General features: G+C 35.5%; 4 protein-coding genes across 5 annotated transcripts; 2 read left to right on the top strand and 2 right to left on the bottom strand.

The window, feature by feature from the left end:
* Positions 1–88: 88 nt before the first annotated feature.
* Positions 89–2,552, bottom strand: LOC121779558. The gene is made up of 2 exons (XM_042176904.1): positions 2,405–2,552; positions 89–2,222 (listed from the first exon to the last, which is right to left on the bottom strand). Exon 2 carries the CDS (start codon positions 822–824, stop codon positions 222–224), a length of 603 nt encoding a protein of 200 aa, XP_042032838.1. The 5' UTR covers positions 825–2,222; positions 2,405–2,552; the 3' UTR covers positions 89–221.
* A 5,770-nt stretch (positions 2,553–8,322) lies between these two features.
* Positions 8,323–9,887, top strand: LOC121779559 (cytochrome b5-like). 2 transcript variants are annotated; one of them, XM_042176905.1, is made up of 4 exons: positions 8,323–8,440; positions 8,576–8,677; positions 9,328–9,394; positions 9,474–9,887. In XM_042176905.1, exons 2-4 carry the CDS (start codon positions 8,591–8,593, stop codon positions 9,731–9,733), a joined length of 414 nt encoding a protein of 137 aa, XP_042032839.1. In that variant the 5' UTR covers positions 8,323–8,440; positions 8,576–8,590; the 3' UTR covers positions 9,734–9,887. The 2 variants fall into 2 exon arrangements, with proteins under 2 accessions (XP_042032839.1, XP_042032840.1); XM_042176906.1 differs by having other exon boundaries at positions 8,383–8,440; positions 8,565–8,677.
* Position 9,888: 1 nt separating this feature from the next.
* On the bottom strand, positions 9,889–14,027 carry LOC121779557 (rab GTPase-activating protein 22-like). The gene is made up of 5 exons (XM_042176903.1): positions 13,325–14,027; positions 12,396–12,531; positions 12,187–12,236; positions 11,709–11,762; positions 9,889–11,416 (listed from the first exon to the last, which is right to left on the bottom strand). The coding sequence occupies exons 1-5, from the start codon at positions 13,495–13,497 to the stop codon at positions 10,180–10,182; spliced, it is 1,650 nt and encodes a 549-aa protein (XP_042032837.1). The 5' UTR covers positions 13,498–14,027; the 3' UTR covers positions 9,889–10,179.
* Positions 14,028–24,970: 10,943 nt separating this feature from the next.
* LOC121778458 (ubiquitin-60S ribosomal protein L40) lies at positions 24,971–26,168 on the top strand. The gene is made up of 5 exons (XM_042175813.1): positions 24,971–25,131; positions 25,269–25,355; positions 25,435–25,537; positions 25,829–25,895; positions 25,981–26,168. Exons 1-5 carry the CDS (start codon positions 25,029–25,031, stop codon positions 26,005–26,007), a joined length of 387 nt encoding a protein of 128 aa, XP_042031747.1. The 5' UTR covers positions 24,971–25,028; the 3' UTR covers positions 26,008–26,168.
* Positions 26,169–26,392: the final 224 nt, after the last annotated feature.

Here is a 26,392-nt window from a genome sequence, read left to right as displayed (position 1 = left end):
AATTCAATAACATAATCATGATAATTTAAATAATAATCCAAAAATCTCTCACCAGTAATAAGCTGTATTAGCTAAAAAGAGGCTGTAATTGTTTCCCCAACACGAACATGTTCATAGCATTCATAATATATAAATAAATTACAAATTACAACAGAAATTCATCGTCAAAATCGCAGCTAATAATTTATTTAGCTTATTTTCGTTCAATTTCACCCCAAATTTCAATCGATAAAACCTGTTTTCTGAAACACAGCGTTGCGGACGCGGCGCAGATCGCGCCCCTTGAGCGTCCTCCCGGCGCCTTCAAACACCGAGAACGTCACGTGCGACCTCGCCACGATCACGTGCGGAGGCACAATTTCCTCCTCCTCATCGGCGGCGCCGTCGTCCTCCGCCTCGTCGATCCCGTTGAAATCGGTGTTTATGCATCTGCGGCGGAGCTCCTTCGGCCACTGCGGCACGTTCATCGGCGCCGATTGGTGAAGCCTCGACGGAGGATTGGGAATCTCCTCCTGCCTCGCCGCCGGAGCGAGCATCACGGTGGATTTGCGGCGGATGAGGTGGCGGTGGTCGTCGGAGAGGGCGACGGACAGACCGGAGGTTGCCGGATTAAAATTGTGGCGGCGGCGGTGGTGGTGTTGCGGCGGCGGCGGTGGAGGAGCGGCGGGGGAGACGGAGAAGGACCAGACGACGTCGCTCTCGTGGAGCTCGAGCGGGTCGGATTCGGGTGGGGTGGTGAAGCCGAGGAAGCGGAGAGTGGAGGGAGAGGAGGGGTTGCCGGTGGACATGGCGGTTGACCGTCTGTCTTCCAACAACTCCTCCATTGCTGCCTCAACAATGATTTATATCTCTCTTTTTTATACTCTTTCATTTTTAAATAATGAATCATTTTATTAAATGACAATACACAATGAAAAAATAAAATAAAATAATGATCACTATATTTTTTATAGGTTTGTTTCTGTTTTCCTATACTACTTTATTCACTTTTATCCCATTCCTATTTTTTGAATCATAACTTTTTCTGATTTCTGCTCGATCTCATAATTTCTAAAACCAAAATATAAAGTGAGACTTTTAATATTTCATAATTATCCTGTGATGATTGAGATTGAAATTAACATATGAAATAATAATAAAATCGCATGGTTTTAGATATATTTAGCATAATGATGACATTTAATTAAAAAACAATGTCATTATGTTGTTATACTTGATTTTATTTATTAATTTAAAATTTGAATATTATTGGACGATTAAGTACACTAAAAGTTAGTACTTTATATTTTAATTTTAAGAATTACATAATTAATCAGATATCAGTTTGCAGTTATGATTCTCTTTTATTTATTGAAGTACTAGTAGTACTAAAAAAGTATTGTAACATCATCTTAAAGTTATGATTCTTTTTATTTATTAAAGTACTGATAAAAAAGTGTTGTTACATCATCTTGGGCATCATTATATGTATATATTGGTGCTGTCAAGTAATAATTATAATACGAAGATAGTTGTTGTGTCCATTATATTTAATCTTAAAATACTACTACAATGTGATTTTGGTTTTGTTTGTGCGAACAATAAATAGTGTGTGAGGCTGTGATCGAAATAGGGGAATCATGAAAGTGATGTGAGGAATTGTTAGGTTTGTTTTTGGCCACATCAAGAGATCGCAATCTTCTCATATCTTTTATATATCATTATCATATATTAATACAAACTTCATAAATAATACTAGTATTTTCAATTTATACACACATTCATCGCCTTAAATTCTCGACCTATTAGTCCATAAAAAAATATTTTTATCTCTAAAATTGCTTCTAGTAGCATTGAAAACACAATTCAACCCAGTTTATAAGTTACTTTTGTTTGGTAAATTATAAGGAGTCGTTTAGTTATTATGATGGGTTTTTAATAGGTTCGGCTTCAATTTGGTTTATAATCGGCAGAAGCATGATTCTTACCATTTACAGTTGTTTGGTTGTAAAATATACATATTTAATCCATGCTTATTCAGATGTTTGTTTTTTTTTTAGTTCAAGAGATACAAGATGACTCATATGCCCCTAGGGTTTTTTTCTTATTTCAAAATTGCAGAAACATTAATACGCGACTTCCCCCTTTTTTTTCATCATTCTCGCGCCGTTTTCCACTGTGACCACGGTAAGCAACACTACAAATTTGTTCTTGTATCCATTAACCAAAATAAAATTGGGGATCTATCAAAAAACATATGAAATCAGGTTAGCCTAAGTCGAAATCCTATATAGTTGTCAAATAGTAAATTAAAAGACCTACAGAAGAAATAATTTTTAGAAAATAGATCTAAAAAATTACTCCACCAAGATCCATAAATACGTTCGCATATTTGCTGAATGGGGATTAAAATATGCGAACTTACTTTGTTGTACACGAATCGGTGCTCGTCGGAGAAATGCAGTCGATTGGCACTGAGCATATTTATCTTCTGCAACCAACTTGCAATGTGCTGTGAGTAGAAGGTTTGACTTCGATGGTTGGAATTCAAAATGACGAACTGAGGAAGGGTATTTTGTTCCAAAAATGAGTTTATCTGACACAATCTTTAATGCAAGATAATAAACGGCCCAACAAATGGTGATACTTATCTGCTGAGAACAAGGAGAATAGTGCGGGCTTTGCTAATAAAAACGGGCCACCGTATAATAATCAATAGTAACCAAACGATAGTCCACATAAAGATTATAAACCGACCCAATCATAATAACCAATCAGGTCCTAAATGGATACAACAGTTGTGAAGCGTAATTTTGATAGATCTTAAGTATTTTTTTATATGAAGCATTATATCAAATTTATTTTATGTGTAACACATGTCTTTTAACATTGAATATCGATGATTGTTCGATGCCAGAGTTCAGATACGATGCAAAACTAAAAACAAGTAGAATTCAGCAAACTAAGTAACTAACACATTTTATTACATATATTTTTGTGTATCTTGATATGTCACGTAACGTAAGCTCACCTTTGTACACGTCTCTTATTATAGTAGTGGAGCATTTCTTACATTTACGCCATTAAATAATGTCTTCATAAATTATGTAGAAATTGCCTCGCAATAAATGAAATTAAAATTGTAGAGCATTTTTGGAGGCTGGAATCAAGATGGTTTCATACTTTCATTTCATTCACAATTGGGACAAACTCGACTTTTTTTGCTAGTATTAGATTCGTGAGTTAAATTATCTGCATTTATTTGTTTTATTCATAGTTTAAAGAATTCATGTTGATTTTTTTATTTTGCATGAGTTTTTCTAACCATTCAAATTGTTGGATTAAGTTATTCGTATTGAAATTTCAACGTAGTTATTGGTTAACAACATCAATTTACGTATACACCCTCACATTTCTCATTTTCTAGTTAAAAATGGTTTTTATTAAGGTAAATTGTGTTCAATTATAATTTAAATACAGTACAAACTTATGAGGTATAATCAATTTTAAATTACACAAACTAAAATCTAGACCATTTGATTTTCATATTTGATGTTAACATATGACAAATAACGTCAAATTGAAAAATCTAATGATCCAGACTTTACAACTTATTGTCTAAAATGAAAAGTGTGAGTAACATGGAACGGATGGAGTATTATATTTTAATTATCGGTCCGACCCCACGACTTTTAGTTTCTGGATCCGCCATTTATGTGAAGTTATATCATTTGGTGGTGAGGAGTAGACGTGCACAAACCGAACCGGCCCGGCGGTTAACCACCGGTTCAGGCCCACCGGTTCATGAACCGGAACCGGCGGTATGGACCGTCGGGCGGGTTGCCGGTTCACACGGGCCGTTTCAGGGTCGGCGAAATCATGAACCGTGAACCGGCGGTTCGGCGGTTTGAACCGCCAGTTCAACGGTTCAAACGGCTAACTCCGGGGTAGGTTTGTAGGGTTTCAGAGTAGGGAGCAGAAAAATCGGCGGTTTCTGAAGAAAACCGGCGGTTCAAACCGATTTTCGCCGGTTCCGGGAACTTTTCAGGGATAGGGCCAGGTTGCGGCTCATAGGCATGCTAAACGGTCAGAAACCAGCGGTTTTGTGTCGGAAAACCGTGGACTAAACCGCCGGTTCGGCCGAAAATTTGAAATTTGAAATTTGAATTTTTATTTTCTTCCAATTTTACTCCTATAAATACCCCACTTCCCCTTCATTTTTCCTCACCCCATTCTTGTGTTAATAAGAATTTCTCTTCTCAATCTCAATTTCTCTATTCTCTCCTCATTCTGTTGAATTGCTCAAGTTGTTCACTAGTTTCTACTTACTACTATATTTGTTGTTGTGCTCGTAATTCATCACTTATACATTTATACTCCATACATATTCCACTCATATTACTTTCATTTATCACTATGTCTTCTTCTCGTGGTGGATCGGGCCGTGGTGATCGGGGCAAGGGAATTGCCCAAGATCAAAGTACTAGTCGTCCCTCAAAATAAAGGCGACCTAGTCGTCGAGAAATTATGGAAGAGGTTTCCCGAGTGCAGGCTGAACGCATGCAAGTAAGTAATGAAAAATTATTTTTCCAATTCATATATCACAATTTCATAAAATTGAGTTCATAATTTTTTTTTGCGTTCATACTTATAAGTTATAACTTCAACTTATATAATATTTGTAGATAGAAGAAGATCATAGGACCGCCATGCTACTCGATGAAATGCAACAAGGTGGGGGTAGGGGAGGTGGTCCCAACAAGCTGACGAGTTCGACGTTGCTATATCGTCGAACTCGGACACCAACGAGGATAGATCTCATTCTCGTATTCCGTCTAGCACCGGCGGAAATGAGGAGATGCCTCCTTCCCCTCCACCCACTAACACGGCAAAAGCTTTGAAATCTGACATTTTTGTCAAACACTACAAGAAGGTCCCTGTGGTGATTCCAAGTCCTCATGATCCGACCTCTCAAGAAGAGACATCGGCGTTTCATGCTTACTGCAACTATTGCGATAAAGTGTACAAATTTGCGAGAGAGGATATGGCACCCTCCGGCGTCATTTGGTGACGAAGCATCCGGTAGAATGCGGCACTACCTCTACCCAAACCCAACTCAACTTCCAACCCGGCGGATCGGGTTCGTCAGGTACGCCTCTGTTTAAATATGATCAATTTTTTTTTCTGATGTTATGATTCGATGAGCGGCAATGAAGCACTTTCCTTTTAACGTTTATGATGACAAAAAATTTGAGGTTACAATGCAAAGTTGTTTGAACGTAGCAATCAAGAGAATTGGTAGAATGACTACCGTTCGGCAATGTTTGGAGAAAAAGGTAAAATTATCACGTTATTTAGTCAACTTGGGCCACAGAGTGAACATTTGCTCCGATGTGTGGACAGATTGTTTTAACCGTCATTCATACATGGGCATTACAGTTCACTTTGTGGACAATAGTTGGACTTTAAACAAGCGTTTAATAGGTTTTAGAGAATTTGAAACTCCACACACTGCACCCGAAATTGCTTCTTTGATTATACAAGTTTTAAATGAGTTTCAATTATGCAAACAAGATATTTTCTATCGGTTTTGATAATGCAACTGCCAACACCGCAAGTATTGGCGATTTGATTGCGGCTTGTACACCGGTAATTGGAGGTAAGTATTTTCATCAACGATGCATTTGTCATATTTTAAATTTATGTGTACAAGATGCGCTTGAATTAAGGCAAAAACATGTTTCTCCTATTAGAACTGAAGTTAGATTAATCCATCAAAAGCCACCTATTGGCAAAGCATGGAAGAAATATTGCCATCAAAAGAATGTCAGGTACACGAATTTTACTATGGATGTGTCTCATAGATGGAATTCGACATATGATTGTCTGAATTCTACTTTGACACATAAAGATGCTTTATGTGATTTTTATAGAACCTGTCCCGTTCATGATTTATATCTTTCGCATAGTTGTTGGGAACACAGTGTGGCTTTATTTAAATTGTTTAAAATTTTTAAAAATGCCACTGTTGAATTGTCGGGTGTTTATTACTGCACTGTTGTTCGTGTTTTAGAGCATTGCATGTACATATCCCTTGGTTTTAAAACTGCAATGAAAATTCTTCCTCTTCCCCTGAGCTAATGTGTGTCTTATATTACATGATTGAAAAATAGCTCAAGTATTTCAGTGAGATTCCAACCGTGTTTTTTATTGCAAAGGTATTAGATCCAAAATGGAAATTAGCCGGTACCTCTAGGATTTTGGAGTTTTATTATAACAATTTGAGTTCAATTGATTTTGGCCCCCTTCAAGCAATCCAATCCGATACCAGTGACGAATTTGGAGTAGACCTCTCAGAAACCTTTCAAATAACCCTCCCGGACCGGTCCATTGTCCAACAAACCTTCGAGTATAACTTGCGCGCTCTCTACACCGAATATGAAACCAAGTATAACAACACCCACCAAGTCAGAAGACCCCCCTCCTCCACAATATAACTATGGCTTTGCATTTCAAGCCGATTATGATGTCCCCGACGCCGCGTCCCAACTAGCCGACCTATACAGCTACAGCACCGGCGGAAGGACCTTAGGTATGGTAAGTGAATTGGATTTATAATTCGATTCACTCTTTTCATTTGGTGATGAAGGTCCTACTCCTCCCGCCCAAATCGACGTCCTCGATTGGTGGGGAACCTACGAGAAAGATTTTTCCATCCTTGCGTCAATGGCCAAGGAGATTTTCTCTGTTCCGGCTTCCACTGTCGCCGTCGAGTCCGCTTTTAGTGTTGGCTCGCGTGTGTTGGATGAATCAAGAAGTAAGCTCTCGGCGAAAAATATGGAAGCCGTGATGTTACTTGATGATTGGGCCAAAGCCGACGTCAGAGAACAAGAAAATGATTGGGATGATTGTCAGGAGGGATCACAAGATGAATTCACCGGGGATGAATCGTAGGCCAACCGTCAACCGCCGTCGGCCAAGCCAAATAGGTAAGTAAGGTAAGAGAACTACGTGGGCTTTGATTCCCTAATGCAAATGAGCATTGGGGATACATAGGTAACTCAACTTAAATTTTAAATTTAAGTTGAGTTCAAGTCCTTTTTTCCTTTATTTCTTTTTTTCCCTTTTGTTCCTACTTTAAAAATATGCAAATACAATTAAATAATTGTATTTGTATATACTCTAGTCGATGAAGTAGATTTCTCTATACGGCTAAATCAGGGAAACTTTTGACAATTCTACTATAATTGTTGATTGTTAGACTAAAGTCAACATTTAAAGTTGAATTGCTAACAGTGTCCTTAATTTAGTTATGTAGAAAGATCTCCTTCGCCGATTAAGAGTATATATATACTTATAAGTTTTTTTTATATGAACTTCTACGCCTTTTTATCATTTGTAATTAGCTTCGTTGTTGACTAGTAGTCTCGTTTGTATTTAAATTTTTGTTTAAGTCTTCAAGGTTTTTTCGATTTGTAATTGTTGTAAATGTGTAATTTCAATAAAATTGCAACTTTCGTCGTATTTTTTTGAATTTTATTTACGCACATTTCATACATAAACAAATCAAATTAATGCAAAAAAAAAATTGCCGAACCGCCGAACCGGCCCAGAATCGCCGGTTCATGCCGAAAACCGGCGGTTTTGAACTGCCGCTTGAACCGCAGTTTTTTTGAACCGGAACCGCCGGGACCCTTGGCGGGCCGGTTCCGATTCATGCTTATCTTGAACCGTGAACCGGCGGTTCCGAACAGTTGTGCATGCATAGTGAGGAGGAAGAAATTCATCTCAATTACTATAATCCTGACTAGGCGGAAGAAATTCATCTCAATTACTATAATCCTCATATTGTCCAACACCAAATTCTTAAAATAAAATATAAATAAAAATTTTCCAAATTTTCTGCCTACATTTATTGAATACCATTTGAAAAAAAGTAGGCCCAATCAACTCAATTAGTTAATGATACAAACGAGAACTGGCATTAGTTTGGCTAATAAAATTATAAATTTGTAATACTCTCATATTCACGTTTAATTGTCTTATTTCGCTTGTCACAGATTTTAAGAATATTCAAAAAGTTAATTTATTACGTATTATTTTTATAATAAAATGGAAACCGAAAGAGTTAATCGAATATCGAATTCATTACTAAAATTTATAAAAGATAAATCAGATAATTATTCACATATGAGATAATTACTCACCTGTAATCCAGTTTTCATAATCAATATTTTAAAATTAATAAACCATGACAATTATTTCGTAAGTTGAATCAACTTCGAAGTTTCTAGAGAGTAACCTAAATGTGAATTTTCGAAAACTTTTGGGCCAATTGTCAAATTCTTCACAACCATATAATGATATAAACACCATCGATGATTTCAATACTAAACAGTCATTTCTCAGGCTGCTGTGGGAGAGAGTCAATCCTGGCTGTTGGTCAAACCTTCTCTCTCGAGTAAGCTCCTCTCTTTCGATTTCGTTCTGAGATTCCTTCGTTTTTACTGCGTAATTGCTTCGGATCTTCGGTTTTCCTTGTCTGCTGTGCGCTGATCGTGGAGAATTTCGATTTTTATTGTGAGATTTTCTGCAGCTGCGTGAGGATACAATGGCGTCCGGTGCAAAAGTTCACTTGTTTGAGGAAGTCGTGAAGCATAATAAGACTAAGGATTGTTGGCTCGTTATCAGTGGAAAGGTTCGATTTAGTTTTTTTCAGGAAAAAATATTGGATGCATTTCCGAAGTTCGTTCTCGTTATTAATTTCTTCTTAATTTTATCAATGAAACTCTGTTTTCCGAATTTTATAAGTTTTGACCGTTGATTAATTGGGTGATGCTTTTGGTTTTCACCTTTCATACGGTGAAAGATGCTATTGCGAATAACTACGTAGAGAAATTGGTCAATTGAGCTATTTTTAGTTTGCTCAGGCTGATAATATGTGAAGTTGTGTTGTTGATTTTGTTAATTCAATATAACTCATGTTGGTGAAGGAGTGAAAATTTTGTGAGAGGTGCTCGATTTTTTTTCTGGATGATCTGGAAATTTGTGCTGTTACTACTACGTAGATTTGATACTGGATATGCATATCATAACGTCAAACTATACTTGCCTTAGTTAATTGTTTGTGGTATTTTTAGCTGTCATATATTAGTAAGGAAAAGTTGAGTTTGGCTCTGTGTGTGTGTGTGAATGAGAGAGGGAGAGGGGGGGAGGCAGATTGTTTACAGTGATATCACTTTTGTAATCTTAATTTTGTTTATGCTCTGTTACGGTAATCTGAAATCTGATAAATTGTTGAGTTTTTGGTTGCATAATTATTCAAGTTAATGCTGATTCGATATGCAGGTTTATGATGTGACTCCATTCATGGATGATCATCCTGGAGGTGATGAAGTTCTACTAGCAGCTACAGGTAATCTAATCTTTCCACAGCCACGTATCATTCTCATGAAATCCAAAGATCAGCTCTTGAAGTTATTGGCGCATTACAGGTAAAGACGCAACCAATGACTTTGAGGATGTTGGGCACAGCGATGCAGCTCGCGAGATGATGGACCAGTACTACATCGGGGAGATAGACCCGGCAACAGTTCCCTTGAAACGCACTTACCCCCCTCCGTCCCAACACGTTGCTTACAATGCGAACAAGACATCCGATTTCGGGATCAAGATCTTGCAGTTCCTCGTGCCTCTCTTGATTTTGGGTTTGGCCTTTGCTGTCCGACATTACACCAAGGAGAAGTTGTCTTAAGCGACATACCGTTACTTCTTAGCTCCTCTTGCCCAAGGAAGATGTGAACTTTAACATACTCTCTGTATTTCAGTTGAATATTTTTGAGTCTGTTGAATGTGTTTTTTACAATGAATAAATTCAATCTAATTGAATATATTTTGCAAGTTTGACACTTTTGCTGCAATAAACGTTTGATATTAGTAATTCATTGTTCACAAAATGAAATAAGCTTCACCTGAAAATTTTCAAGTGTAGAGGTACAGAATTACAGATGGAATCAAAGATTTCTAATTGGAAACTGCCTATATGAAAAGACCTAAGAGCAGCCGTAGCAGCCCCGTTGCTTAGGAGCTTTGCTACCTTCACCCGAAACAAGTACCAAGTTTGCGGTTTTCCAAGAAACGACAAACGGAGAAAATTCTTCAATGATAGACTTTGCGATAATTAGGGTATAAGTTACATACTCATGAAGTCTCGATCTTGTCGTGGAGGTTGACGACCAAGTGGTGTGCATCATCCAGAAGCTTCCACACGTTGAGATGCCCGGCCATCGAATTGCACTCCCTTAGAATCTCGTCCATGCTGCTGTGTTTCTCTATGATTTGCTTCCTCCTTTGAAGGACGGAGGCTGCAATAGCATAGAGCAAAAGATCATCGGTTGGAGGGGCCCGCTGCCTAATCCTGCTCCAAGCAGACTTCCCGATACCAGCCCTGATGGCAACCTGATCGGCCCACACGACTTCCCAGAGGCATAGAGTTTGCTCAAAAGTTAGTTCCCTTCTAAAGAGCACGACCACCATCCTGTAAACGAAGAAGCAATCCTCGGCCTGAAGCTCCTCGAGATGCCTGTAGAGGTGTGAGTCCTTGTACTTGATGATTTTAGAGACAATGTTCAGCTGCCTTCTGATTCCCACTTCATCGAGTCGAAAATTGTGACGAGCCTTCTTCATGAAACCCACAAAGCACCAGAAAGCTTCGTGGTCCTCCGTCATCACAGCTATTATGGGAGATAGTAGATCACTCATCCCCTGGCAATAGCCGATTTCAGGATCATAAAGTGCATAAGCTTCAAGAATGGCTACCAAACGAGAAGCATGGTAGATCCTGCTAGGAATGAGGTGGTCGTAATCCTTCAGCCTCACTGCCTCAGCAGCACGGCGGGCTTTTGCATCTGTTACTGTGGTCTGTGTCGGGGAGTATGATATCCAGTCCTCATTGGCCCGGATAGCATCTAAGCGGATGATTCGCTGCCAGGTGGCGTAATCCTCCCTACTAAAGGGTTGAGATTGAACATCCATGCTTGAAGGAGACGAATCCTCCTTTGTGGACAGGTCGTTTTCAGGGGCCTGGTCCTGTGTGCTTTCAGTAAAGTCGAAAGTTTGACTCAATTCAGGATCATCTGAGGATTCAGAATCTGAGGACTCTGACTCGGAGAGGATGGAATCTACAATTCTTTTTGAACCCTCATACCCATTCATAATTGAGCTGGTGGCACAGAATTCATCCTCATTATCGAATGCTTCCTCACTCGAAAGGGATTGTCTGGCACTCACCACCTCTTCAGAGCCAGGAGAATCAATCCCTTCAGTGATACTTCCATCACCTGTATTACTTGTTTCACCATTTTCACTTAACTTAGAAGGTTCACTAACATGCTTAAGGAGTCGTCGAGACAGCCTCCGCAGTTTCTCATATTCCTTTCTGCATATAGTAACACAGCCACTAAAAGGTTATTTCAAAACAAATGTGAAGCCAGACTTATCAACTTAATATTTAAACATATAAATGGAGTGCAGATTAAGAAAAAAAAAGAAAGATACGAAAGAAAAGGGAAGATTTGTGGATAGACAAGAAAAACATAAAAAGAGCATGCTAACTTAACATGGCACGTCTTATCTTCCTTGTCTTATTTCACTGGCATGTGTGAATTTATGTCAAGGTAGTAGTGGTATTTCAAGGGTTAATAAAAGAGAGCTCGTGTTTGTGACTCTACCTGTTCTGGGCTTTAGTAGTATCTCTTTCTTCTTTGGTACTTCTCAGGCCATAGCTGCAGAATGATTTCAAGATTGTTATGACAAAGCCATATACATATTCTTGAAGTACATGTTGATAACAGAGACGCACTGGCCCTCAACAAGGGGAACTAAGGCTGGTACATCTTAAAGATTAAAGTTAAGGACTTGATGACAGAAACATTGTTGGACCAAAAGTGGAAGCTGGCGACTTATATTCAGAGACATGAATAAGAAAAATGGGATTATTACAAGCAAACACAAACGTCAAGAAGCAAATGGATTTTGTGAAACACTAGCTGTAACCTGACCAATCCTTATTCTTCATTTATTTACATCATAACAATTTCTTAGCAAGGTTATATCTAAGAAACTGAAGAAATTAAACTATTGATGGGGTGTTCATACACAAGAAAGAAATGAAAAAATATTGACATTCACATAGCATATTCAACTTACACTCCAAGAAGAAATGGCCAAACCTCTCCCCTGATACTAGGATCAACACCCTGCATAAAGCAAGGTATAAAATCAAATTCAAGCAGTTCCCAAGTACAACAATAAAGTCATCAAAGGTGAACTTCGGCAAGTAACAATTCAGAAGGAATAAAATTCGAAGGTAAAAGAAGAAAAATGGGAATTTGCAGCTGTATGAAATCACAACTCACTCCGCTTCGAACTTTCTTCAGGAATTTAACTCCATTGTCACGGAGCTTTCCATCAGGAGTGAACAAACTTCTCCACTGCTGAGGTGAGAGTATATGTTTCCTTTTTCTCCGGGACCATGGGGATTTGAGGCGACCACTGAAAATGAGCAATAGCACTATTTATTCATTTGATAAATGGGAGACAATGTCAATTAAATCGAAAGAGTAACAGTTTTCCATGTCACAAGATCATTAGGCACAATCACTGCTTACATATTTATGGCTGCATACTAAATCTCCCACCAGACATTCCATGTCTATAAAACATGACTTGATAGAAAATATATAATCTTGTTCAAGACTTCAAAGAAAATTCAAAGAAGCATGATGTACAGCCTCAGCAAAAGCAGGTCAATCTACAATTTCCACATCAAGCGAGATTTTATTTCTCATATTCATAGATGGGCTAAACTACACACGTAAACCTAGGGAGTAGGGACTAATTCCCACAAAATCTCAACTTTGCTAATTCCAGAAGTCCAGTGTAGGTGACCTTCAATAGATTACACTTTAATTTCACAAAATCCAATATTAAGGGCAAGAATGAGTCTTTCCATTAATCAAGCACTAGATATTCAACACCAGACGATCGTTCAAGGTATATTACCATTTTGACTAGCAAATCAAAAAAGAAATATTCCATATGACCAAGTCAAATCAACATTACTCTTACACATTGATTCCTACCAACTAAACTAAGAGTACACCTACGGCGGCCAAATGGATAGTTCTGCGCCGAGCTGAAAAGAATTGGCAGATTGAACTCAGACAGTATAAGCGAAGAGATATGAGATTAAAGTAAAAACTCAAGATCTGTACTTAAGATTAGAAAAACAACCAATTAGAAAACACTTTCAAGTTTAATTTAGAGATAGAAAGGAGAGACTCACCGATCAGAAGAGGAAGATGAACAAGACGCTGGTGATGAATTTGAGGAAGCTACTATGTACAAAACCGATCTCAAATGAATCCACGACGAAGACGGCGGAGACGACGACGCATTCGAAGACGACGACGGCGACGAAGATTTTGACGAAGTCTGACTTCGTCTTAGAGCTCTCATCTATGAACACTTTATCACTAAATTTTTCCCCAATTTTTTTTCCTTTCTGCCTAACTAATTAAATTAAGTCTCCCTAGGGTTACAACACCGGATTTCTCAGTCCGTCAAAGATTCCTCCGCTATCTCTTTACCTAGTGGTGTAGAACACTGCGGCGGCTAACGCGAGGCCAGCAAACGCCGTGATGGAGAGGTTCACGCCGCCGTTCGCCGCCGCATCCCTCCAGAATCCGACGACGACGACACACTTGCCGATTCTGCTCCCGATTGATTGGAACGCGGCGGCGGTTAGCATGGGGCGGAGGGTGAAAACACGAATCTGACCTTGGGAAGAAGCAAGGAGCCTTGTTGATTACACCAGCAACTGCTTTAATGTCTCCACTCTCCTCTTCTTTTTTTTCGCTTTGCTTTCCTTTTTTCACTTTTTGTTTGGCCTATTTATTGTTTTTCCTCTTTTTCTCTCTCAAAAATCTCTGTATCCATGGATTTTCTCTCTCTAGATTTTTGGATTGAGAGAAGGGAGTAAACTGATTGAAGACTTTCTCTGCTCCGCCATTTATACGAGCTCGGTTTCCGATGAGTGAAACGACGTCGTCGGCTAGTGTCGTTTTTTTAATTTAATTATTTCGGTCGAATTGCATGAACTTATTTACGGATTCACTGAATAACTATTCAAATTCGATTTTCTATTCTCTTAATTAATTAAATGATTAAAAGTTGGTAGCAAAATTATACGAGTTATAATTGTTTCAGATAAGATTAAATACACATTTGCGCAAATTGCAGTTGATCGAATATCAAAATTCAAATAGTTACATGAATTTACATTTGACTGTCAAGAAAATAGTTAGGGCATCCACAATGGGACGGATGTCCCGACGGACTTCCAAAAAATACCTTCTGCCACGTCATAAGGACATCTCACTACACAATGGCGGACATCCCCAAGGACATCCACGAAAAACAATAAAAAAACCGGGACGTCCGTCGGAACGTCTGTCGTGTCAACGCAATGGCGGACGTCCCGCAAAGTCGCGGAACTCCGGTGTCCGCAGCGGACGTCCGTATCCGTATGCATGCTGCCTAATGGCGAACGTCCGGCACGCCGGTCCGACGTCCGCCGGGACATCCGCCATTGTGGATGCTCTTAAAGAATTTATTGGATTGAAAAATAGTCAATTGCATCATAATTTTGATATTTTTCTTAATTTTCTCACTGATTTAAATTTGATAAGAAATTATGCAAAATTTGAAAGCTAAAATAATTTACTCTAGTCTTATATTCTACTGCGTATTATAGTTTTCATGATAAAATTAATGGATTTTAAAATTACAAGATTGAGTAAAATTTGACAAAATTATGTGGTTTGTCCGATAATTTACAGAATATTTAAATATACTGATAATTAACTAACTTTACAAATTTTAAAAGATCAGTGTACCGCACTCAATTGACTATTATCATTATAATCTAATCGATGATTAATATATCTCCAAATGTGATTTCATAACTAGTAGTATAAATTAGTAAAATTTAATTTAAAAAATATTTAGTGAACAAAATCTGATTCGAACGTCTGCACGCAATTTTCATTTCATATGATTTTTGCATGCGGGGATGATAGCAAATTAGCAATTCCCATTTTCTAATCAAATACATATAGCACTGAAATTAAATTAATAAAATTATATCTTCAAAGATGACCTAAATTCTGACTAATTTGTTTGTGACTTTATGGGACAAAATCATTTGGGTAAATTTGCAAATGTTCCACCACACGCAATTAATTACTTGATATTGACGCAAGTGCATAATAATTTGGTGTATTGATTATTACTTTATTAGTATATATTTTTAGAGGATTTTAAAATTTTATTGACATTTGAAACGCTAGATTTCGATAGGTATTAATTTTAAAAGTTGAGAATAATAATTTGTTGGACCAACCAAATTATATTTGTGCACAACACAATTAACAACCCACTATTTAATAAAGATAGTACTTATAAATTTATTATTTTCCAATAAAAGTTTGAATGGATAGTGAATATTTAATCGGTAAATCGTTGTATATGGATAAAAAAGTAAACTCATTTTTTATCGAAGGCGAGTGGCAAATTAGTGTATTTTACGTTTATTGCTATTTCTAATTTTCTATATAGAGACTATCGATCATAGAAAAATGATGTTTATAATCACATTCTATTAACAAATGCTTTATACATCCGTAAAACTAAGTTACTATTAAAAAACTCATTTGATTTTTCATGTATTCGATAATTGCATCTTATTAAAGTATTCCATTTAAAATATATTATAAAATTAATATATAAAAATATACTAGTACCACTCTACCACCTAAATCAAAAAGTCTTCTTATCTAAACATTCTTTATTCGTATTGGTATTTCTCTTTTTTTATTTCCTACTTTCATTTTGAATGCGCCTGATTTAGTTGACTAATATATTCAAATTCAGCTATTTAATTATTATTCTTGGCTTTTCTACTATTTTCCTGAATTTAGTGTTCTTTGCTGTTTAGTCCTCTAATAGTATCAATGTTCTACTAATCTAACCAATAAGTTATGATTATGATAAATTGTTTTGTTAGAGAAGAAGTTTAATCGCTTGGATGTCTCAAAAAAGACATGGTTATATGATAATTTATTTAGTTAATGATGTGAAAATACATCAGCATAAGGTTAGGGGTTAGCATGCATAAATACATTAACTTAGTACTAGTATAGAAGTGAAACATTTTGCTAAATAAAAGTTGTTCTAAAAAAAATTAATAATTACAATAAACAAAAGTGAAATTTTTCATAAGCGCATATGATGAGAGAGAACGCACGTGACATGACCATGCGATTGGTTGGATTTGAGATATTATATTTAATAATATTATGAAATTGCAACTTGTCATGTTGATTTACTTGTGATATACTAGTAAGTATTATGAATTAAAACTGTATATTTTAGGTATATATTTTGCCCCAGCAACACTTTATGATAATTATATCATTATATGAATGATATTAGATTAAAACAAATTAAGAGAGTATGAAGTCATGTGTAATTAGTATGTGTGTGTGACAATTAATGAGGGAAAGTGATTAGGTATAGAAATTAAACTTGATGGTGTGTGTAGGTGTTGATCTGTAATGAAGGAAATGTATGTGTGGAAAATGGTCCCAAAAAAATTGTAAATTTGCTTAATATTAGATCAAATTTCTTTGAGTAATTTCACTCAAACCTAAATGCTAACAACAAAATAAAATAGTTCAAAGACTTTAATCATAATACAAATAATTGACAACAATTCACGGGCTCAAACCCGCCACCCGCTAAAAAACTTTCAGTCTTATTACGCAAACCCGATCCACTAAAGACGGGTTCGAAACACATGTGGTCAAACCAAAAAAATAACAACAATTAATCTAATACTACTAGATATATCCACAATGGGGGTTTTCGATTTCAAGATTGTATCCCGGGATTAAATTAGTGGTGTGTTTGATTCATGAAATTTAGTTCTCTAACTCAATCCTAGATGAATAATTATGAGATAATTAGTTATAGCTAATTATTCATGACTAAAATAATTTCACAACTGAATCCTAAATTATATCTTGATATTATTTTATCTAGAAAAATTAAACACCACCAATGTGTATAACTAAACTTGCACGAGTCAATTTATATGTAGTGCATTTAATGCAAATATATAGTAGTACTACAATCATTTAATTGAAATGATAGAACGTGGTGTAAATTTGACAATAATATTGAGAGAGATAGAGAGGTCTGTGATATTTGTCTGCATTTTATTGGTTCGACAAAAGTTTGCTTGAATTAATTAGATCTAATAAAATGGACCCCAATTTTATGATTTTTTTGTAAAATGGCCAAACATGAATGATGACAATTTACCCCCAGAAATATGGGGTATGTTGCGATGAATATAATTGTGATTTTGCATTATTCCTGTTTGATAATCATTAAAATACTCACTAATGATGTCCATAAATATATTTAATTAGAGAAAATCCAAGTAAACAGGTGCCGGCAAACACAATCATTGGAATTTATTTTATTTACTCCATTTACTATACTTTTCAACATGCCTCAGAAATTGTTACAGTAAAAATGACAAGCTACCATTAGTTTTATTATAAAGAATTATAATAAAATAATAAAATCAACATATCAACAAAATAAATATTTTTTAAAACTAATTTAGAAACTAGTATAAAATAAAAGCATAGTACCACATCCATAAATTTCAACATTTGATATTGAAAACACAAACAATATAAATCAAGATATTAAGAAAACTATCATTCATTTGCACAGTGTAGCTTAATAATTTCACACCATATTTTATTTCATTTATAACATTCAGAAGATTTGATGTTCGATTACATTTGGATTATAGACAACAAAGACAACCAAAAAACACATTTCAATACAATTAATATTGTTGAAGGAGGACAATAAACACTATATATATTTTTTTAAAATTATAATTTAGTGATAGGGACACAGAATATATTGGGCAGCATAAAAATGTTATAACTATATTGGAGTCACCAATTGCTTAAATTATAAGTGAATGTTGAAATGAATATACATTTAGGTACCCTACCACTCAAAGGAGACAATCGAGAACTTTAATAAAATGCATGAATTTTGAAGTGTCCAAGATTAAATAAACCTCAAAACCATCAATTTTAGAACTAGTTGTAGAATGGAAAGTTTATAAAGTAGCATCTACACAAGAAGTGGGATGGAGCTATGCAGAATTTTAGGTACACTTCTTTTTAGAAAGCAAAATAAAATCAAAGTAATAATTATAACTCTTAAAGAATTAATAGACAAGTTGTAATATCTTTCAAAGTGCTATAAATCAGCATCATAAGCAAATAGATTAGTCACTAGACTCGAATTTTGCAACAAAAAAAAACCCAAAAAAAGATGGTATGAAGTAGTGCATCTTCGATTGGTCAAAAACTTGGATTATTGAATTTAACTTGGTCGACTTGATCCATTCATCAAACCATGCCCTAATAAAATGAGTTAATTGTAAAAGCATCTTCAACAAGGAAAGGTAAATGAAAGAGGTATATCATCTATTTACCTTCTCAAAAAGTAAAATATATCCTTTCAAAAAGTAATACATTTCAAAGGAAAAAAGTATATAGAAAAGTATATCATTTTAAAAAAATAAAATAATAGTACAAAATGCATTAAAAAACCTAAAATGTAATACCTTCTCAAATACTTTCCCCCTTGGAGAATGATTTTTCATGAAAAGAAGGCAAATATGGTGGTTATAAAATTTTACCTCTCCATCATACCTCTTCAAAATGAGAAAAGGTATAATACCTTTTCAAATACCTCTCCAATTAGAGAGTGATTTTTATAGAAAAAAGGTAAATATGGTAGTTATATAATTTTATCTCTCCACTTGGAGATTAGTGGAGATGCTCTAAGTATAATGGGTAGGACTTGATAAAAAAAATTAAAACAAAATTACATTATAGTGTTTGTAACTCACTTTATTTGTGATTACCAAACTCTGTACTTGTCGACATTATTTATAAAAGACACACAGTCATGTTTAAGTAAACACATGCATGTCCGAAATCGTTGAGTACATCATCGTTTTGAAGGAAAGAGTATCCACTGTGGGATAGCCGCAGCTATAGCCCCCGCAGGGGCGGTCTCGGGGGGGGGGGCGACTTCCGGGGCGGACGGTCATGCGGCGTCTTCAGAGCGAGGACGCGCCGGTCCTGGGCGGACGCGGCGATTAGGCTGGGCTATCCTTGAATTTTTTTTATTATTATAATTTTCGACATTTTTTGAGAGAGGAAGGAAGGGAGAAGGAAGAAGGAAGAAGGAATTTTTTTTAATACACGTTTTTTGTTATAATGGCTTATAATTGGTTATAAAATTTCGGGGCTATTGGAAGTATCCGCCTATAGTAGCGGAAACTTTTTTTTTGGGCGCGGAAAAAAAAACTGGGGCTGTTGACAAAAAAGGGGCGGGCTATTGGGGACGTCCGCCTTATAGTGGATACCCTAAGAACATCAGAATAAATATAGCATTAGACGCCGTCGTTTTTCATAGGTGAACAAATAAATTTCATATAAGCCGTTACGCTATCGTAGTTATGTAGACATACACACAATAATACAAGAATAGCATTTTATTTTATGGTGGGTGGATAGGTTATAAATCAAACATTTATTTAAAAAGGCTGAGAAATTAAAGAAAATTTAATATTCATGCACCATGTGACCAGCACGTGGCAGATGATATGCTTACAAATTCAGTTGAATATTGGGCGGTGGTTAGCATTTTGAATGGTAGAATTATATGAAAAAAAACAAAAAAAACCAATATGCGTGAATTTGATCCACCAATTTGTAGGATCATAATTTTCTAGTTAGTTGGAGAATATATTATACATGAGGATTACGTGATTTATATAATAGTGTTTTTTCCTTATTAAAATTTAAAATAAACTTTCAAAAAGTAATGAAATTGAGTACTATAAATAAACAAATAGTTGGTGCTTCAACGCTTATGGATTCTATTTTTATGCAATGTAATATACTCCTACTTATCATTTGTATGGTGAATTGAAGTAGTTGGTGATTGTATTTATGTATGAATCGTATGATATAGAGATTTAATCAATATGTATTATTATATTTACACACTTCTAAATTTATTTAAAAAGGGTTAACAGAGAGAAATAACAATTGAATATTTTTCAAAATAAATTAGACAGCACGTCCGAATTTAAGGTAATAATCATTATAATAAGTACAATTATAATTTATTGCTATTTTGGTTGTATTTTTAATGTTGGTGTAATGCCTGCTTTTATTATTACTTTTTTTTACGTTAAGATTTTGTTTTGAGAACGAACGAGTGATAGACATTGAGTAAGATATCGTTTTGTTTTGTTTGATTAGGAATGGAAATAGTGAATGCTTGAATTGTTGTTGGTTAATCGTGTGGTGTGAGTAGTCAACGAGAATGAAGTGTGATTCGTCGATGGAAAATTTTGGGCGTTCGTTTGCTAGTACTTGGACTAACACCAAAGTACTAAAATAAAATACCACAATTTAATCAATTTTCTAAATCAAATATTTGGACCTATCTCTTTTATCTTCTAGCCATTTTATTTCTTTTTAGTTAGGGACCAATTTTGAAAAGCACAAAATATTAATTATTAATTATATCAAATTTTTTGGTTAAATATATTTCTCCCAACCCCATCACTGTACCGTTTCTACCAACCAAAATAAAACCCATCATATTCTTATATATTCTCCATTCAAAATCTTAGAGTCTCAACGCATTCCTCTTCTCTTCTGCAAAGCTAAATTTCTCCTCAAATCTCCATGTATTGATTCCATGGCCAATTTCTTTTAGAAACAGAAGAGAGAGATTAGAATGTAGAAATAGAGGAGAGAGAGAGAGAGTATGAAATACGGTGATGGTTGGTATTCCTTCCTTTTGGGGTTTAAATGAGTGAACCATTTTAATTGTTTTGCAATGTGTTGAATTGATGAAGAAGAGGTGTAATGGTGGGTGGAGTATTTTATGTACCTTTTCATTAGTTTAATATGTTTGGGCCTTTTATACTTTTAGAATTTGGGCCACTTTAATTCTTTTAGTTGGGCCGGAGGCTACCTTAATCCTTGTTTAGATGGGTTTAAGTAATTAATGTTGGGCAGTTTTCTTGACGATGAGTTAAATCCGGAAAATACGAGGGCTTATATGTTTTCCTATGAAAGAACGAAGGATAATTTGAGCACACACGTAGGATGCACACACGGATAACTAAGTATTACTTTGCAAAGTCTAATTTTTGCATACCATGCTACTTTCAAAAGGGTGAACTTTTGCCTGTCATTTGTGGTGGACGAGGTGAGCTTTCTTTTTAAATAAGAACTATGTCTTAAATATATTTTGTTGTGAAAAGGAGGTGAAAATGTTTGTCTTGCTATGCAAAAGTATTTTGATGAACCTATCTAAAGTGGCTTTGTCATGTATATTTAATCGAATTCGGGTCCCAGTAGGGCCGCACACCTGCTCAAACTAGTGTGCACCCCGTAGATCATGCGCTATTTCTTTAGAGTTGGTCGGTCTAGTGACTTGGTTCGTGGCCACGTTCCTTGGTGATGGTGGATGTGGATGAAAAATGGTTTTTTTTAACTTAAAGGAGGATCAACGATGGTTCCCCATCTACCCCCCGAAGTGACTCGGACCCCCAGCCTAACGGTCGAAGATGAAGCGTCTTACCACCGAGCTGCGCTTCGTTGTCTTGGAGGGGACCTACGGGCAGGGGCGTATCTACATACAAGAAGAGAGGGGCAATTGCCCCACCTCACATTTTCATATTCATATATATATATATTGTGTATTTTACAATTTATTTTTTTCAATTTCTTCTTAAATGCCCCTCCTCAAATTCTTAAAATTCTCTCATATGTAAACTTGCCCCTCTCCCTACAAATTCCTAGCTCCGCCCCTGCCTACGGGTCCACATACATTCCCTCCAGTCACGGGTCCAGACCAGTTAACCTATCTTCCCAATTATAGGTCTGACCAGTCCACCTACCTATCTCCCCCTGCTCCTGGGTTCAGGCCAGTGAACTCATCACCCCCCAGGAGAAATAAATCCCCAAGATGCGCCTCCCAGGGGTCGAACACGTGACCTCTAGGATGGCGCGGTATCCTTGCCCCCCTTCTCAACCACCTGAGCTAAGGGGCTTGGATGTGGATGAAAAATGGTTGCGCAATCGAACTTTACGTGAAATGAATATTATTGTACTTGGGTTTTTTAAAAATAAAAACCCCCAAGGTGACTCGATTATAGCTTGACAAACTAAATTTTCGCATGTGTCCACTAAGTGCGTCAAGTACTCAACCCTGCATATTGTTTTTAATGTACAGATTGTACGGCGACAGACGTGGTGGATGTTGAGCAAGGTCTTTAAAGATTAAGTCTTGTTTAGCATTATTGGTGGTGTCGTGTCTCCATACTCGGCACTACTTCATGTCTTGGCAATTTAAATTTATCCTCAATAGTTAAATTTGCCATTTGTAATTTCGTTTTTCATTTTAGAAATCTTGTGGTCTACAATTTGCCATTTGTAATTTCGTTTTTCATTTTTTAATAGAGTAAAGGCCAAAATTGGTCCTGAACATATAGCCATTTTACGATTTTGGTCCTAAACATTATCTTTTGGATTTTTTGGTCCTGCACATATGGACATTTGATCATTTTGGTCCTCCGTCAATATTTCCGTTAAAAACTAACGGTCAACATTATCTTTTGGATTTTTTGGTCCTGCACATATGGACATTTGATCATTTTGGTCCTGCACATATGGAATTTTGATCATTTTGGTCCTCCGTCAACATTTTCGTTAAAAACTAACGGTCAACGGCCGATTTTTGACTAAAACAATGGGTTGGGTCGGGTCGTGTTTGGGTCGGGTTTGGGTTATACGTTATGAAAAAAATAATATTTTCTTAAAATCTAAGCATAATATTTTCGTTAAAATCTAAGCATAATATTCTTAAAAAATTAATTAATATTTTTTAATTAATAAAATTAAAGTATAGTATTTTTTAATTAATTTTTTCATAAATTTGAAGAAAATATTATGCTTAGATTTTATTAAAAATAATTTTTTAATTAATAAAAAATAATTATTTTTTTTCTTAACGTGTAACCCAAACCCGACCCAAACACGACCCGACCCAACCCATTGTTTTAGTCAAAAATCGGCCGTTGACCGTTAGTTTTTAACGAAAATGTTGACGGATGACCAAAATGATCAAAATTCCATATGTGCAGGACCAAAATGATCAAATATCCATATGTGCAGGACCAAAAAATCCAAAAGATAATGTTGACCGTTAGTTTTTAACGAAAATGTTGACGGGGGACCAAAATGATCAAATTTCCATATGTGCAGGACCAAAATGATCAAATGTCCATATGTGCAGGACCAAAAAATCCAAAAGATAATGTTTAGGACCAAAATCGTAAAATGGCTATATGTTCAGGACCAATTTTGGCCTTTACTCTTTTTAATATTAAAAAGATAATACTAGCAACTATCAAATTTAGGGTTTAGAAACACAATGTCAATACAGTGTACGAAATACATCAACACAGAGACATGACAATGTCAATACAATTTCATATTGACATTGTACAAGCATTGTATTGACATATTATGTGTCGTGTATTGATATAAATCTGTTAACGAAATTTATGAAAATTTTCAATTTTTTTAAAAATTTTGACATTGGTACATATGCAAGTGAGATTTCGTTAGAATCATTGTGAAATTATCTTTAATTTGATATATGTTGTGCGAAAAAATAATTTAAATCGAGAAAGTTATATGCGTTTTAAAGTTATAGGATATTTTTCAAAGTTAGTTACAACTAATTTATTGTAAATTGATGTTAATACCCTTGACGTTTTTTTATCGTATTGACATTCCGGAGATGATGATATAGGCAATTGATTTGAATATCTAATAGCTATTATTTAATTGTAGTTAGCAATTAAGTATTGAGTTAGCAATATAACCTTTATTACTATATACAAACATATTCCGCAATTTTTTCTTTCAGATATTTTAAATCATGACCACGCAAAAATAAAAAAAAAATAAAATTCATGGATTTTCAAAATCGATTGGACCGCTATTTCCAGGCCCAAAATATGAGTATACTTATAGGCCGAAATTGATTGGCCCACTAATGATTTCTTTTATTTTGTTATATACTCCGTCCACGAAAAATAGGCTCATAGGTGAACGGTACGTGTTTTAATGGGAATTTAGTAAAGTAAGAAAAAGAAAATGTAAAATATAAGTAAAGAGGAAAAATGAAGGAAGTATGAGTGAAACTTTTTCCAATTTTAGAAATATAAGTAAAGAGGAAAAATGAAGGAAGTATGAGTGAAACTTTTTCCAATTTTAGAAAATGAGACTAGTTTTAATACCTCAAAATAAAATAAAAAACACCACTATTTTTTAAGGATGGAGAAAGGGAGTATATATTATTGGAGTTGAATCATTAAATTGCGATTTTCTAAGCGTCTTGTAAAAGATTAAGATGTAAATGAAAAATTTATCCTCAACTTTTCTATTGCACTCTAAATTTTGATCATTTTTAAAAATTCCCGCAAGTGGCAAGGAATCATTTTACTAAATTATATTTAAAAATCACAATAAACACAGTATTCGAAGATATTGTATGGAAATGTTCAAATATGAAAACAAAATAAATTGAAATTTGAATCGAAGTCAAATTATAATAAAAAAATTAAAAAAAATAACTAAACCACAAAATTAGTAAACCATGTAAACGACGTCGCAGAGAGGCGGAAGAAAACCCAAAACCCTAAATGGATCCTGATATAAAAACAACGCAGCAGCACTTCGCATCACTCTAATTTCGTGTAGTGAGCGGCGGCACGATAAGGAAAAATGCAGATCTTCGTGAAGACTCTCACCGGTAAAACCATCACGCTCGAGGTCGAATCGAGCGACACCATCGACAATGTCAAGGCCAAGATCCAGGACAAGGAAGGTACTTCGATTTTCTCGCTTTTTTTGGTTTCAGATTGATGGAGTATTTCTAGGGTTTCCGATTTTAATTTGAATAAAAACAGGGGAAATGATTCGTTCGCTGTAAATTGATGTGGTATTTTGTGAAATTACGTATAGGAATCCCACCGGATCAGCAGCGTTTGATTTTCGCCGGAAAGCAGCTTGAAGATGGCCGAACACTCGCTGACTACAACATCCAGAAAGGTATTTTTTTTTCACTAGCTCGATTTAGTTTTACTTTTAATTTCTGTATTCTATGAGCTCATTATAATTAATTCTGTAGAATCGACTCTGCATTTGGTTCTGAGGCTCAGGGGAGGTATCATTGAGCCATCGCTTATGGCGTTGGCCAGGAAATACAATCAGGATAAGATGATCTGCCGCAAGTAAGTTTACTGGTTTAGCTCAATTCCTCTATTAATTCAGCTGATTTCCTTTAACTTTGTTGTTGATTGTCCAATTCGTTTATCGAATATATTTGGATCAAGTATTTGCACACAATTTTTGTAGTTTATGTGTTCACACACTTAATTGTATTTGCTTTGTGACTATGTCTGCTAGGTGATTAGAGTATGGAACTTACTTAGATTTAAGGATTATGCATACTGATGCTAATTTTTAAATGTGATGTAAATTCGGCTTAGGGATTTGATATTAAATCTTTAATTATCTTGTAGATGCTACGCTCGTCTGCACCCTCGTGCTGTGAACTGCCGCAAGAAGAAGTGTGGACACAGCAATCAGGTTTGGTTTATTCTTGGCTGAGTTTATGTTAGTCTATTTTAATCGACCAATGATATTCAGATGTTTCGAACTTGCTTTTGTGCAGTTGAGGCCGAAGAAGAAGATCAAGTAGACAACTGGATTGATTGCTTATCTTGTTGCCATTTTGTCCCCTCTACTTTAGTTATTCACAATGAAACTAAAGAATTTTGCTGTTAGACATTGGAGCTTTATGACCCACTGCACTTCATTGATTTGCTGTTTTATATTATTGAATGAATTTGATTTTTCATACTTATTCCTGTCATTGCTGTTAAAGATTTTTTTTTCCTTCTTAAATGGTTCGATGATTTTTTCCTTTCTCATTACATTCCATTTATTATTATTATCATGTGGTGCCTAGTGATGATTAAAGTTTTCAAGTTTATTGATAAATCGAAATATCCTCAGTTTCTTCTTTGGAGATCCTGTCACTTGCTGTGGGAATTAACACCCAAAAATTGTCATTTCTACACATT

This window comes from Salvia splendens, chromosome 19 (genome assembly GCF_004379255.2).
Source record: "Salvia splendens isolate huo1 chromosome 19, SspV2, whole genome shotgun sequence".
Taxonomy (NCBI): domain Eukaryota; kingdom Viridiplantae; phylum Streptophyta; class Magnoliopsida; order Lamiales; family Lamiaceae; genus Salvia; species Salvia splendens.
This window is presented reverse-complemented; position numbering and strand designations above follow the sequence as displayed.